Source organism: Corvus hawaiiensis, chromosome 1 (assembly GCF_020740725.1).
Source record: "Corvus hawaiiensis isolate bCorHaw1 chromosome 1, bCorHaw1.pri.cur, whole genome shotgun sequence".
In the NCBI taxonomy this organism is placed as follows: Eukaryota; Metazoa; Chordata; class Aves; order Passeriformes; family Corvidae; genus Corvus; species Corvus hawaiiensis.
In genome coordinates, this window is record NC_063213.1 from 61,885,727 (window position 1) to 61,902,305 (window position 16,579).

The 16,579-nt window shown below is 41.3% G+C and overlaps 1 protein-coding gene across 7 annotated transcripts in view; it reads right to left on the minus strand.

The window, feature by feature from the left end:
- Positions 1-16,579, minus strand: part of LOC125327872 — a 294,758-nt gene that overhangs the window by 146,707 nt on the left and 131,472 nt on the right. For 3 of the 7 annotated variants that reach the window (XR_007204430.1, XR_007204429.1, XR_007204425.1), the window contains exons 4-5: positions 13,306-13,413; positions 11,239-12,177 (exon numbers count right to left, since the gene is read on the minus strand). Coding sequence is in view for 2 of the 7 variants with exons in the window: in XM_048307886.1 (XP_048163843.1) it covers positions 13,306-13,413 (108 nt within the window). In the remaining 5 variants the exon portion in view is untranslated. The remainder of the gene's footprint in view (positions 1-11,238; positions 12,178-13,305; positions 13,414-16,579) is intronic. The other 4 variants (XR_007204428.1, XM_048307886.1, XM_048307897.1 and 1 more) reach the window with 2 other exon arrangements.

A 16,579-nucleotide genomic window follows, 5' to 3' on the forward strand; every position in this document is an offset into this window, starting at 1 on the left:
GTAGCAAAAAACTGAGGGAGGAAGGCACCATGGGCTGATGGAGAGCAAGAGTCAGTCTCTAAAAATTGTACAAATTACAGAGAGAATAGAGGCAGAATATTAGACGCTTCTAAAATAAAGTTCATTTTTGTTTAAGACAGTGCAAAGTATAGGGAAATCTAGAGTAAAAATAGTAAAGGCAATATGGCTGCAAGACTTTTTGTAGAAGCAGTCTAAAGGGACAGTAACGGGATGAAAGAGTACATGCTAAAACCAGAAAAAAAAATAAAGAAAAAAATAAGGCAGAGAGAGAGAATCGTAAGGTGAAGAGAGATGGGGCAAGAGCTTTAGCAGTTTCTTCTTAAGTCCACAAGAACCCAAAAACACCAGATAACTTTTTTTGTGAGAGAAGGTAAAAGAAAAGTCAAACTGAAGGTGGTGTTGGTCAGAATTCTGATCTGTAACCTAAGTATTAAAAAAATGGTGAAATCACCACTAGGAAACACCACATCTTTTTCTTAGAAAGGACTCACATACAACACATCTGAATCATCAGAATAGAAGGTACAGAGAGTAAAGGGAAACCTGCAGAATTATTCCTACACTGAAAGCCGTGTGTAGAATATCCTCACAGACATACAGAGTGATAGAAGGAAACAAGTCATAAAAGTGTAGGGAAAATAAGCCTGCTTTAAGAATGAAAAGCATGGTGACTGCTGAAGGTGACTAAGAGATTCTCAGTAGTCCTTAAATAATGAATTAAGCATTCACATATCCATTTACATGATTTTTGTTTCCAAATCAGCAGCATGCCACAACTTATGCTGACATTCTACATAACAGTCTGACCATTCAAAACCTTCGATGCTTGTTTCTGTCATGCTTCAATTCCACGAAGTTACACTGGTTTTTCAATATAAAGTGCATAGTCTCTGCTTACACTGCATCCCAATACCTGTGGACTCTGTCCAGCTGAGTTCCCTATAGGGACACAGCTGCTGAATATTTCTTATGTTTACCATTGGAAGAAGTTTGTGTAATACCAGTTAGGGGAATATTTACCAACAGAATAAACATGCAGAGGGATTCAGCAATTGTAGTCTGTAATGAAGCACAATGTATCACAGCAGAGACATCGGCCCAGTGACTAACTCCACTTGAAGAAAGACTGAACAATTTAACTTATTTCTAAAGATGAAACCTCTGTAATTCCCAGTAGAGTAAGTCTATGGGGTTTAAATAAGTTCTCAAAAAAAAGCCGTAGATTATTTCACATCACCAGCTGTCAGCCAATAGCCTGGATAATGAAAATCCACAGTTTCCTGGCTTCCTGCACAGCTCCTTGCAGGCTTCAGAGTAACTGTTTCTCTCATTTGCCTACACTCTCTATGATTTCCTTTCTCTTTACTTCAAGAATTTGGGGGTTTTTTACTACATCTGTAGGAGATGACAAGAGGGATTAACACTACCAGAGATGTTGCATACGACCTCTTCTTTTATGGGCACCATTTGTCACAGAGGCTCATTAGACTTGTGTTTCCTAAACTTACTTCAGTCAAGGAATGAACTTTTAAGATGGATGAACACTCACAGCATAGCTGCTTTAAACAAAACCACCCCAGTTTGTAAATAAGAAGTGATTAGAGAAATTCGCTGCAGAAATCAGTCACATTAATCAGCTGGTCGTAAAGTAGATTGATGTGCACCAACTAGAGCTGTCTAAACAATTTTGTTAACCTTTAGCAAAAATGTGAAGGAATATGCTGCAAAATGGTTCAGCCTTAAATGAATAGGACATGCCTCTTTTAGGAGAAGAGTTAAGTTCCAAGATTATTATTTTGTTCAGATTTCCCCAGAACACTTGGCCCAAAAAGAATAATTTACAGTTACAGCACTCTTTTCCACAAGTTCATTCCAGGTTGCGAAGAGCAACGGCCCATGGCAGGACAGGGAGTGTTTATTCCAAGGCCAGTTGCTGCTGAGGACTTGTGGTGGGAGACTGATGCTCAGTCAATGTACAAAGAAAAATGAAACACCAGAAAGTCTCTAAGAATTTCCTCCAGCAGTGCTTTACCTCCTATGTTGTAGCTAATTTTATTTTTTTTCTCAGCCAAAATCTCAGTGGAATTGCAGAATAATCTGTGAAATCAGTGCCGATAATAGTCCAGGGAAGGATGGGATGGTTCAACACCTGCAGCAGTGGCCATGCACACCTGAAGATAATGAATCTGAACATAAAACACCCTCCCTTCCCCCAAGACAAACTTAAAAATAACACTTAAATATATTCCTCCATTTTTTTGAGGAAGCATTTGATTCATATTTCCAGGTTTTCTTCCACAACCACCGGAAATAGAAAACTGATTTAAAAGGTGAGGAACAACAGAAGAGAAATCTAACAGTCTTCTAAGTAGTTTTCTTCCAAGAGATACATGTTCCAGAGGAACACCAAAGTAGGCATTGAGAATATCACTCTCACATCAATCACAGTATGTCTCAAAATACCTGGAAGCCAACATTTTCAGAAGAAAACCGTACAAGAGTGATCTTGACCTGTCTTTAATTTTTCCCACACTAAAAACAGTAGCCAATAAAGGCCTATTATTATGGGTGTAGGTTGCTAGACAGAAGCACTAGAACTTCCAAAGCAGGATGTGCATGTTACATGATGTGGGAAATTTAGACAAAGTTAAGGAATTACCTTTTAATTTTTTTTATATGCATCTACTTCCAATAGTTATCAAACTCTGTTTACACAGGTAGGCCAAAATTAAGTTTGGAGTCAAAGTCTCAGTAAGTTTGATTCAGATTTTAGAGAGTTACAAGCTAGAAGGTGTCTGATAACACCACTCTTCTGTTACAATCGCATCTCTCACTTATACTCAGCAGGGATATTTGTTTAAGCAACAAAAGAATTTGGTATCAATCCCTCTTGCTGAGTAAGCTGCACTTGATCTGCACAGCCAATGAATAATAAATCAATGCAAATTACACCACTTTATCACTAACAACCATTTTCTGGTCAGCTACACCACAGAATACAGTCTCTCCCACAGGAGACAAATAACCCCCAGTGTCTTAAAATAGGAGTTATTTATAGCCTGCAGGGAAACAATTGTGCTCTAATATATAATTTGCACCACTGTTTTTTATTTCCAGCGAATTTGGCCCTTGAAATCTTCAGCTACAATGAAGGCACAAGCTGCTTTCATCATTAGTGCATCATGCTGCAGATTATTTTAATTGATATTTGAACATTCAGATGTTAGGCAGTTCCCCATGCACCACAAGTGCCACCTTACACTTGACAACTGGTCACTCATACACTGTTTCTTAACCATCTGTAGCTTTTCTGGGTAACAGTTTTTGATAGAGATTGCAGCTGGCTTAAGGTAGGAACTATCAAAGATAAAATAAAGTTCCATGTCCAGATGGCAGAAAACTTGAGAGAATAAGGTTTATAACTCACTCTCTATTAGTGCAGTAGAAAGCCATTCTTCTTCCAAAAGATGGATGAGTTTAGCCCCCCAGAGGTGTCAGCAGCTGCACAGATTTGGAGAAAGAGGCCTCGAGGGCACATTGAGGCCAGTCAGGGCCTCACCTTTTGGCAAGAAGATGGATGCTCTTTGTGTAGCACCATTTTCACAAGCATCTATCTAGAGCTCATCACTGAGCACTAGAGAAAAACATCACATCAGTGCAAGCCAAAGCTAACTTCACCTATTCAAAACACATGAGCATGGAACAATACAACACACTACCAAAAATTCATGCAAATCATCCACAGTTCGCTTACCCACAAAGGTTCAGTTCTGATGCATAAGCTTCAACCTGAAGTAAAATTCTCTCCTCATGCTTATATTAACAACAGGCAGCTTTGATGGCACATCCAACAGCAGTTCTCTACTGAAGTCAGGGACCAACCTTCTGGACATGAACACAAAGATGCAACACTTTGGATGCCATTCCGTGAATAAGCCTGTCCCAGGTAATGGCACATGAAGCTTTGTGAATGTTTGAGCCACACTAAGGGCACCAAGCATGGTGACAGCATGCACAGAAAACCTGTGGCACAGAGGGAAGTGATGGGGGAAAGATGCCTCTGAGCCCGGCAGCACCCACCCAGCTCTCCCACTTCAGGGAAACCCCAGCACCCACTAGGCTGGACAACAAAGCCAGCTCTCCAACAGCACCGCCAGCACACCCAGGTCCATCCTGGCTGCAGTGCATGGGCGGCTACAGCAGCCACTGGGAGACCTGCCCATTGTGCCTCCCACACCACTCCAAACTGAGCCAGCGTCAGCTGAGGTCTGAGGTTATCAGGGCAGAGATCTCTGCAGATAAAGAAATACAAACTATGGGTGTCTGTTCTGACTCTTCTCTCTTTGTGACCAAGAAGCTTCTTTCAGGGCTGTCTTGACTTGCCCCAGAGGCTTCCCAGAGAGCTGTATAATAAAGATGATTGAAATGCAGACTATGTCAACAGACACTTCCTTTGAGAGAGGTAAACAGGAGGACAGCACCTTGTTCATCAAAAACAACCAGACATACCTATAGGGCATGCAGAGCCAGCCAAGATCCTTTGGGGCTTTCTCTTTCCTCTTAAGAAGAAAACAGTTATTAAGTATTTTTTCCCAAATTTAATATTAAAAGAAAATGCTGGCAACACCCATGGTGATATTATGTCAGCTGCTTATGTCAGGTCAAATACAGTGCGACAGGAAGCAGGGGCTCCACATGAATACTATCCCATCAACTCAGTGCCATTCTGCTCCTCCCTCCCAAACACAGACTGCTAAACTGTGCTCGACGTCCAGACCCACAGCTTTCTGCCCAGCCTGCCCAAGAGAAAAGCATCCTCCTAGAAGGAAAAGATAATTACATACCAGATGGCACTTCTTTTGCAAGCTCCCATATGACCAAGTCCTCCCATCCCAGAAAGGAAAGCAACCAGACATTCTTCCTCGGTCTAGAGGCAGAGGTGGAAACAGCACAGTGTAGGACAGCAAATAAATGTCTTCAGCCATCCAGCTCATAAAAGCAAGCAGAAGACAGCAACCTGGCATGCCATGACAGCCAAAGTAAATTAACACAGTGAATGAGAAGGTAAAAATCAGAACCTGTTCAGAAAACTATTCACTTTCCAAGTTTCTATTTCTCTAGTTTTAAGATATGCAAATCTATTCTCTAATGCCCTTATTAAAATGCATATTTCTTAATCTTGCCATCCTTGTTATCCTAGTTCACAGTTTTTCCCTACTGTGTCAGATGAATGGAAGCAATGCACCAGGGCAAAGGCAGCAGCAAGGCTGTTTTGAGCCTTGTCAAGAACCTTTTCCCATGGGAGCCTAGTGGATAGCAGGATATGACTAGAACCTCTCTCAGGAGAAGGCAGATCTTAATTCCTGCAATATACAGCATTAGTGATATTTTCTCTTCAGCTATTTAGTAATTTTCCTGGTACAAAGCACCATAGGCGGTGCCTTCGTAACATGAATGGGACACAGGGGCTGGGCTGCTGTAGCCATCTACATGAGAGCCCTTGTTTGTACCCACTGGCTTCTCTGTGCCTCTCCTCTCACCACCAGGAAGTCTTGACATGACCAAAATTTACAGCAGTTTTAACACTCCATGCTAACTGCAAATTTTAATTAGAGAATTTGCCTCTGGTGTAATGCAGCAATAAGGAGAAAATGGGTGTCTCTGCTTTCTTCTGAGGATCTCTGTATGCAGGCAGGTGTGGACAGACCTGAGCTTGCTCTGCCTGTGCTCCAAGCTGGCTCCCAGTTGAAAGCTGTGTAGGCACAGCACGCAGTGCACAAGCAATTAGGCCCTGCACTCAACACACCTCAGCTTGCCTAGATGACTGCTAACAGAAATGAGAATTGTGCCCCTGTAGCAAAGGAATAAAAAAAAAAAAAACAAACCCAAAACCCACACTTTTTCTTTACACCCAACACTTGTTCATACTTGCCCTAACAAGCTTGCCAGTATTGTCCTTGTCTTCTCATAAGTGTATGCTTTTAGAGGGTTTTCTCGACCTGACGTTCATTATATTTAGGTCATTTGCAAGTATAAAGCTATCATCTGCACAGAGATGACAGCATATATAACACAAGTAATATTCAGAGAGGATAAACCACAGAGGGTAGTGGATTATAACAAGGAACCAGTGAAGCCTGGATGACCCTTATCAGGGTGAGCCACCTCTTGCTAACACCTCTAAATTATGGTCTACCACTTCTGTTTTACTCCGGCTATTTTAAAAAAAGAATCACAGAAGAATAGCAAAAACCAGCAGAAGCATCTATTCTTTTTATTAGGAGGTTTACCAAGTGCCTAACCAGTCAACAATCACGCCACTAAGACAACACAATAAAATTGAAGTTATTTTTTGAAAACTAGAAATTTTAAATACTGAGCAGCCTGTACTTCTGTTGTCTGCCACTGATCTTCTTGTAACTCCTGTTCGGATGATGTTACTGCAAAAAAGAAAAGGTTAGGAACAGCAGGGTTCTTCTTAAGAGTGGACTACGCAAAACTGGCTTCTCCCTAGCACCCCAGAACCACGAGAAGGCACCCATCTCCAGGCAGGATGACAGACTTTTCTCCTTGCTGTTGTTTCACTAGCTGAGCAGGTGCCAGGTGATTTCCAGCTCTAGCCTGGGGGTAAGTAGCCTTCTCTGCCCCTCCCTCAGCTTTCCTACCCTGCCAGGCTAGTCTTCCCAGCAAGGGAGCTACCTAGTGGGAGCTACTGACTCGAACCTCCAGCACGATCCTGCAAGTCCTTCCTCATCATCATCCCCACCTCCCATCTTTGCAGCAGGAGGTTTGTGGAACTGCTTTGGAAGGCAGACTAGTCCCAGAGGCAGCCCAGCTGGAAGATGCCCTCCACTCTCAATGAGGGTATTTGGTTGAGCAGCACAACTTTGCTTTTATATTTGATTTCTGGACTCCACCTGTACTGCAGAACATTAGAGAACTGCCTTTGATCTCTCTTCACTTTCCTATTTTCAGGCTCAAGTTTAGCAAATATTATCCCTTAATACATGGCACCAGCTCATGGTTCCGAGCCATCATTACTGGTAGAGAGGAAAAGCACCAGAGACAAATAGATAAACTTCAGAGAGGAAGAACATGTATTATTTCAGTAAATTCATCAGGTAATATTAATAAATTCAGGAAAACCCCAGATTTAAAAAAAAAAAAAAAAAGGAGAAAAAAAATCTCTTTAACTTATGGCAAAGCCAAGAGAACATAAGTCCTGAATACCCTTTCCTCTTTTTCCCTTGGCAGCAAGACTGAGATAGGGCAGGTCAAGCAACAACGTAACAACTTTGCATGCTGTCAGGCTGCTATTCAAAAAACAAGACAGAATATGAATGTAACCCGATTTCAAGTGGATCTGGGAGAGCTTTAATGCCTTAGTTTGTATGCCGGCTTTGTAATTACCAAGATCTTAGACCAGCCCTTGTTTCTGAGTACTGGCCTAGATTAGCAAGTCACCTGAAAGTTTGCAGTAGGAAAACCATATGGATATATTCCTGTAGCTACATGTGTACAGTAATTATGGCATAGGTAAGCAATAACACATGCCCACGGCATCATATGTGGTGAGGCACGAGGCTTACGTGCATATCTTATTATGACTTCAGACTTCAAAGTACCTTATTGCTCAAACAAAATTGGTAGCCTACTTCCTTGTAAAATACACATAAGGGTCTATTGCCATAAAACACTTACAGGTGTTGATATAACAGAAGATTTAAAGTGTGGGTACCAGAACTGTGAAAGGGGGAAGGAGCATCTTAAAATATTTCCCTGTATTGTTTTACAGGGAATGCACTTTAAAGTAGCGGCCAAAACAAAGCATCGCTTAACTTTAAAAACTGCCAGTTTCATGCCAATGCCTGAAATCTGGTTGCTTTGCAGGCACTTAGAAGCTTATGTTCCCCTCTGAGAAACCTGTTTTATCTAATACATCATCTACTTGATTGGTTTCAGACCTCTAATCAATCAAAAAATCCCATCACAATCGTGTGATCAGCAGCTGACATTTGTGCATGACAATTTATGAAAAAAAACCCAATAATAAGTGTTTCCCTTTTACATGGCTTTTTCAAAATAGCACCACACTTTACAAAAGTACATTTTTATGAAGACTGGTCTCTAAGTGAATAGCACCAACTTCAAAGCTAATGTTTCTGCAAGGGCTGTTGCAACATTCTAGTTCTTAAACGATCTCCAAGGCTGCAGAGTGACCTAGGAGGCAGCCATAATGAGACACAGACAGTGAATAAAACACTGATTTAATTATGTTGTTTGATATATGATGATCTCATCCACTGCTGTTTATACTACTATAGTGCTTGAAATACTCTATCGACATATGGGAAGGCACAGGCTCCAGCCTGAAGAGCTTACAGTCTCCAAGACAGAAACCAGATGAAGGGTGTTCTCTTCCTGTAGCTTACAGCAGGTTTTGAAGCTTTGCTCATTTCCATCAGGTCTCAAATGTGCAGTGAATGCTGGAAGCAGGTTGCTGAGCCAGCTTGCTGGACAAAATGTCCACTCCTTTGATTACAGAAGAGATTTCTGATATGTGAAAGTCTATGCTCGCTTGTACAATAAACAGTGGCAAGAAGAAAACATTGGTGAGAAGGAGGTAAGTTTCAGCTGTTTACAACATTTCCACCAAATTCCTTGAGTTATGGAGATACCCTGTGCCTCAGCAGGAGCTTTGACCCACTGTTACCTTCTGCTACAAAAAAGAAGAGTGGGGGAAGAAATCAGTACAACCTGATAGATCTTCCACCAAGGCAACTATACTGTAACCATCTCCTTCCAGAAAATTAACTGTCAAGGCTCAGACTTTGGTTAAATATACATGTATGTCTTATTTTGCACTCCTGATTAAGATTCCCTGAAATATATGCAGTAAAGTAACTCTTTATGGTGTTAATGCCATGAAAATCTCCGTGAGGAAATGAGTAGTTCTGTATTCAGTGCACCATCTGCCAACCATGCAGTAAATAAAGCCATACAAGAAATGGTGAGAAACAAAACATCAACAACCTACCCACTCATTAAGCATTAGCCATGCTGTGTGCTGAACAATGTGCAGGCCTTGGGGGGTGGTGGAGGGGGGGAAGCACGCAATCCTCTAATTAAAGGCAATCAAAATGAATATTTACCAAGGGGATGAATGAGGAGCTTTAACTGTAGAATTTTTTAGCCTCCAATTGCTTGGGTTTGCAAGTTCAGCCCTTGAAGTTCAGCCCTGTTCAGTAATCTAAACACCTAACTTAAGGCATTATTTATCTTATTTCTGTATAGAAGGAAACCCACAAAACACGTGCGGCTGACACACATTTACCCTTATTAGGTACACACACACCTACAAGGACCATTGCTTTCACTGTCTCCTATCATGGATGCCAGAAAAAAAGACAGGTTAGAGTAGAGATACCCCAGTTCAATTTTGTTTTAAGGTCATTCTGGAATAGCAACAGGAACTCAGTACATCCTCTCTCTTACAGTGAGCTTTCTCTGCAACACTAGATTAAAAAACTTCTATTTAAAATGGAATCCAAGGAGTCCTTCTAGCAAGGATAAAAGATCCAAAGAGTTTAAATTAAATACAATATTAGCAAAGAAAAATGTGCATATATATACTCACATGTATTTGAAAACCTTCCAAATGGTACACAGAACTTAACCAATGAGAAAACATTTGTCCAGCACAGCTGAAAAATAGCTGAGAGACAGTAACGTGTTTTCATTTTCTTTTCAAACTCCGGTACAAATTCAGCTAATATCACTTTGTATGATCTCATACTGGGATAGAAGCCAAAAGTTTCACTTGAAATCTTTGCAGTTATCAGATCTGGAAAACTTTTCAATCACTTAAGTTTGAGAAACATTAAAAAAAGAAAAAAAAATTCAGAGATAAAAGACCAGGGGCTTGAAACATTTATCACTTCATCATACTCCTCCATTTGATGCTAGGTCAGCATACAGATACAATAAAATGTCTGCTTTACCTATATTTTGAGTTGTTTTGAAAAAATAAAATAAAATTGATGAATAGACACTGTTAGAAACAGAGTAACAAGGCCAGGCAATTCATATGGAGGACAAGCTCCTTAGCGAGCATGTTCAGGAGTAAAAAGCTCCCAGGCATAAATGGAAGTTTCCAATACTTTATTCCAGCAGTGGAAAACTGCAAACACACAGCCACGTTGCTTTGGTGTCAGCCTCGCAAGCAAGCCCCAGCCCTGCCAAACAGTGGGAACGGCCATGGGGCAGTACATACAGGGTAAGTGTGATGCTCCCAGCAAGGTCAGGATTGCTACAGCTGGACCTGCTCTGCCCTCCGCTTTCCACGGCACTGGGGATCCCAGGCCTGCCCGTACTACAGCTTGGTCAGCACCACCTCCCTTTTACTACTACCAGCGGCCTGGGAAACCAGGACAAGCTCATAAAGCCTCAGACTGACCCAGAGGTTGAAAGAGGAAGACAATGGGATGTCCAGGAGAAGAGTGCCCTGTTGGAAGCAAGTGCTATCAACATATTTTAACGATTGCTAAAATAGGAGTTTCCCAGCTCCATATGACACCGTGTAGGGACCGAATGAGGAAAGATGAGGGTACTCTTCTGGCATGTCTCTGACACCTCCAGTCTCCTCCTGATAAAACAAATATACCACAAACACCTTGCAAGCACAATTGTAGCTGAAGAAAAAGCAGACACAAGGTAGAAGTTAATACAACCACAAGCACAGACCAGCCCCTACCTTGCCAAGCTTATCACCTTTTTGAGAGAATATTCCAATTTATGAGCTATTAGGTCAGCTTCAGACCTGCTCTGGTTTCAGGCAGGAGTCACATCTTGCCAAGTGACAGCCACCCTACCCACTACAGGACAAAGGGTACTCATGCAAAGCCCAAATCTTTAAAACATTCACAACCATTTTAATCTTACCATCAAGCAGTGAATATTCAGGCCAGCATATAGCTAGACTTCCTTAGGACAAACTTCAAAATAAAGTTTTAAAACACTGGCTTTGTCTAAGCAAGTCAGTATATGAAAGATAGGGAAAGAAAGAACATCTTTTCAGAAAGCACCACAAGACACTCAGATGTGGGTCTGTAGGCTGATGGTTACCCCAGGCTGTGTCACCATATGCAGCCCCCTCTTCAAAAAATAGAAAATACAAGAAGTACTATCAAAAAGTTTCTATTGCTCTCCCACACTTACATTAAAGCATTCCTTGTGCATGCAAGCAAATATAGTGATATTTCTCCACTTCCTTGATGAGAAAAGTAATTTTTCTTTCCCTCCAATAAGAGCTGCCATTTACATCATACTGGTAAAAAAAAAAAAAAAAGAAAAACAAGAAAGCTGGAAATTGAATCTTACCACTGTGTATTTCCTGATTAAGATCCCTGCTCTCCCATTACTTTCCAAAACTTTGCTTCAAAACACTTGTTTTCTCATTATTGCCCGCACATTTCTCACCCCTTTGGTCTTTTCTTTTATCCAGAAAGGCCTGATTTCTGGTTCCCTGAATTTTTCACCTCTCTCTCTCAACAGCTGCAGGGGAGACTCCTTCATACTCAGTTTCAAATACAGCCCACCAAGAAACATCTCTGGAGGAAAAAATGTGTTTGGCGTAGATGGCTGAACAGAGAATTTCCCACCCACTTCACTCTCCACTGCATCCTGTCACCCCACTCTCTGTTCTGGAGAGGCCACACAAGTTACTACTCCCATTTGTTTTCCTCCTTCACCCACTGAGCTCCAGATGCTTTCGATGCACCACTGACACCCTCTTTGCTCTGCTGCCTACCCTTTTACCCCCTCCAAGTGCTGGGCTACTCCTGAACCTTGCTGCAGCCTGCTCCTCTCCAGCATACACTTGCACCTGCTGCTGATTTCCACTTCAGGCAAAGCCTCAGCCACTGTCCCTCACACCTTCAACCCAATAATATCACTGCCTTTTCTCCCTACACCACCCAAGGCATGTCCTTTGACTTCAGGGCTGTAGGCAGCATGGCATCATCTTGGTTCTGGCCCTCTGAAGCTGAGTGCTGTCCAGACAGACCTATTGCTTTTAGGTGTTGCCTGCTCCCATGTACAAAAGACTCAGATGGTCATCCAAAGCTGCTCTGGATGGTGCAGCCTCCATTTTCAGCCCTGCACACAAATTTAGACAAAATTAATCTAAGCTAGATTCCAGAATTATGATGTTTAAACTAATACAATAATTCTGCTGTCACTCTGCAAGTGTTAGGGCTCATTTTTACCAGTTCTTAAATATTTCTTGTATCACAGATTGGTGAAAGAGCTGCCTGGTCAGCAACACTTGCAATGGAAAACTCATCCTGTTATGCACTGCTCAGCACTGGTACATTCACAGGACCAATGGTCTTGTGTGTATTGGTGCAGAAGTGAGAACCCCCTGCCAAAAGCCAGGGCTTAAACACCATGTGCTTTTCTAACAAGACTTGGATCTTTTCACTTTGAACAGGTTGTACTAAGAAACACAGATCTTATTCATTGGTCACTATGTGAAGGTGACATATGCTAGGTGCTCACTAAGTTGAAAGCAATTAGAATGTCAGGACGTAAATTCCACAGAAAGGTCATGTGCCCTTTTCTAATGATGGCCCCACATATCTACAGGCAGAGCCAGAGAAAGACAACCCAAAGTGAAGTCCCATTTATCCTCCTACAAGGTTTCACCTTGGAGTTTCTTTCCTCCCCTCCACGGGCAGAGATATAGCAAGGGAGGGAGGCAGGAAGACACACAAGCCGCATTTGCAGCCACCAGAACTAACATACCAGCTGCACTCTAACAGGCTTCAGGAGCAGCCCAGGTGTGATATGGGCATTTCCGCTGCTGTTACAGACCTCTCTGTTTCACTAACAAATACATGCAGGGGTCTAATAAAGTTCAACCTTGCACTTTCCTCCAGTAACAGCCTCACTGAGAATCAGTTCAAGAAAAGCTAAATTTATTTTGTCAGTTTAAATTTCTTTGACATTGGACTAAAAGCTTTCAAATACAGAACATTTACGTCAGAGAATTGGTGGGGGCGGGAGGGGGGATGAGATTTACAGAAAACTCACACTATTTTTTTAATGGAAACCCTCTTATTACTAAACAGCACATTCTGAAGGCTGATGTTTGCAATTAGGAGGTGCATCTGTAGTATCTGAAATTTCTTCCATTCTTACATACAGCCAGCCGAATTGTATCTTCCTGTTTTGACTAAAAAGTAAGGACTGAGTTAATTATAAACTATTTCATCATTCACTCACCCGTCCTTCCCGGAAGAAGGGGAGTTCAGAATTTTCCAAGTAAGCCTTTCAATCCCATTCACACCTACTTCAGAAGTGTAAATCCTCACGTTTCTCTGTGACTCCAGCCTGAAATAAAGAAAAACAGGACACAAGCACTTAGTAACTTTATGCTATGCACTAATAAAAAAATTAAATTATAATAATAGGTGCTTTAAAACAATTTGTTCCCACTATATTATGTCTTACAGATACTCAAGTCAAAGACATTGCTCTAATTCAAGGTCGAATAACTGTAAGATGACAGAAAACACAATCCTTTTACACAACTACATAGTCTTATATTTCAGGACTTTTCCTGTTCAGTTACAATAAATCCCACTTAGGCACTGCAAGCTCTTCAGTCGCTGGACGAAGTCCAAAATTTCAGTCAGGATGCTTCCTCACTAAAAATTTTCTTGAACAGGAACATAGCCTGGAATGTGGTCTTAAAACACAGCCTGGAGAAATAAAATTTATTGAACATTCATGCTACAGAAAGGAAGCTGGATTGTGTCAGCAGAAGACAAATCCACTCTCAGACACCTATCTTCTTGTTCTCCGCATTTACTAGCTTCCAGTGTTCATCTACTTATCTTCCCAAACCATGTCTAAATGCAGAACAAAGGTGCTAGGCAGCAGCAGTGGATGATGTCCCTGAAACACTCCCAGCACACCTTCACATTGTGCCCTCTCCTAATCCCCAAGGCACACACAGGAACTGCTGCCCATCTCGGAAACATGGGCTACAGCAGGATAGAGACTGCAGTTGCAAGAGCCAAAAGGTAAGATCAAGACTTAAACTCTACTAAGTAAACGGTAATAAAAGATTCAACACAGTAGCTAAAATTAGGTACAAAAACCTCCATATCTGTACATCACTCATGCAAGTACATTCTCATGAAAATATGTTTTCATGCCATTTATTTCTTATTCCTACATTTATAATTCATTTTTATGCAGCAATATTATACATTATACAGTTTTCTCAATTACATCGTGTGCATTTGTGTGTGCATGTGTATAACCTTGAAAGAAAAATCAACCTAAGCAGGCATTCCAGTCTGAAATCAGAAAGTTTTAAAGTGCATGTCCGTAACACTGAACCATGCAGCATGAACTGAAGACACTAAGGCCTGGCAAATTTGTGGCATCCAAGCATTCAACCCTGTGAACAGCATTAGAGATTCTTCCAATGCTCAGAAAGTCAAACAAAAGCTGACTTTTGCAAAACATTCTGAAAGTCCTGAGAAGGATAAAAGACATTTTGTCAGTGATAAACTTTTGTTATATCTAAGAGTGCTAAGTGCACCTTCACTTTTTTTAATGGTATTTCTTCCACACATGCTGGAAACAAGTCCAGAATAACTGCACAGGGCTCAGAGAGCTTTGTCTTTGCAGACTTCTGGTGGTTCTGTTTACACCTGGAGCAGACACAGCATCTACAAACACAAATTACAAACTTCTCTAATTCCATGTGATTAAACATAATTTGCTGCATTCAGTTACCTTGCTCAGGAATGTACAGTGCATGAAACTAGTGATGGAGAAAAGACCACTGAACTTCCTAACTGGAAAGTCCTACCTTCAAAATGCACAGCCTCATGTTTTCTAACTTAAATAATTAAAACTGCAAAAACAAAAGATACCTGTGGAAGCCCCTGACGGATGGAAATTACACTAGTTTGGACCCCTCTGGCAGTGACAGAAAAAATGAAAATCCTAATTTGATTGATTAATCGAATGTAGCATCATAAAAAAACATTGCTCAGATCCTTAACTTTAGCAACTGGATCATTTTTTGAGGATCATGATGAAGTCATGAGCTTCCCCAGCTCAATTAGGCAGGCTCGTGATTTGAAGACTTACATATGAAGCAAAGTATGGTCTGTAAATGTTCATGACTCACTCCTCATGTACTTTGTGTTGACTGCAAAGAACATTTCAAAGCCCAGCTGTCACCACTATCTATGATAACTTCTTCAAACACGGAGACACACACCTTGAAATCTGCTGACAGCTGGAGTGAACAAAGACAGAAGTTTCAGACAGCTCTAGAAAAAAACCCTTGAAATGTATGCTTTGTTGCTCAAGAGTTTAACAAAAAAAAAAAAAAAAAAGATGGGCCTCAAAACAGAGATGAGTTCTTTAATGAGCAGACCTTGAGGTTCCTTCTCAAGCTTGGGTGCACTGAAACCAAAGGGCATCTGGATTTCTTGAACTGGCTCTTAATTGAGACAGCACACTACAGGTATTTGCCTCATTTTTCTGCAAGTGAACATGCACACACAAATCAACCATATTACATTCCCTTTATCATAATCTCTGCAAAAGAAGAATTTTGTTATTTTTAACATATTCAAAACAATACCATCTTTATTGAAGATTGAAGATGGCCAGATAGAATGATTGCTTTATTTTTTTTATGCAACCATGTGCCTGTATTTCATGAGGACCTAACTGAATAATTAAATCAAGATACATGGCTGAGATACTGAAGAGTAAATTGCTTTCTCTGTGTAAGTTATACTCTCCAAGCCACCAATAGCATGTATCTTTTAATACTTTAATCCATAAGGGGAAAAAACTTCAGAATACTCACAGAAGCTCAATCCTTCTTTTCAAAAGCCTGCCAAAGTCATCTGAAACACATATGCCAAACATATATAGCAAAGAAAAACGCTGGGCCTTCGTAGCATTTGGGAAAACATGAGGGAAGAGAGGAGGAGTCAAACCAATCAAATAAAACACAACGGAATAAATCGGGCCGCTTAAATACATATGTCCATACATCTTCCTCCACAGGATCTTCCTAGAAAATGTTCACCCGAGACCGTGTGTACGCACACATGGGTGTGCACCTGGGAAGGCATGGGATACAGCCCTGCCTAAACAGACCCAGCCATCGATCACACCATTAGCCAGGCAAGATGGCGAAATTCCCCTTTTTCCCTGTTTTTAATGCAAGGAAATCGTAGAAAGTAAGGATTCTGCCCACCCCAGGCCTGCAGTTGACAGGCAGCCTTCTGTTAGGGTTATGTGGAATGGCTTCACACATGATGGAGACGGGAGTGCCTGCACAGGGGAACCTCCACCATGGCCCCTCTGCCTTGGCACCACATTTGACAGGGCATGCAGGGCTGCACACGAAGGGTCAGTCAGAGCCAGGCACATGCCAGGGTGCACCGAATCAGTTCAAATGCCCAAGAGAAGCAACTTCAGATGCAGAAAGTCAGCAAATGCCAATTGCTTTTTA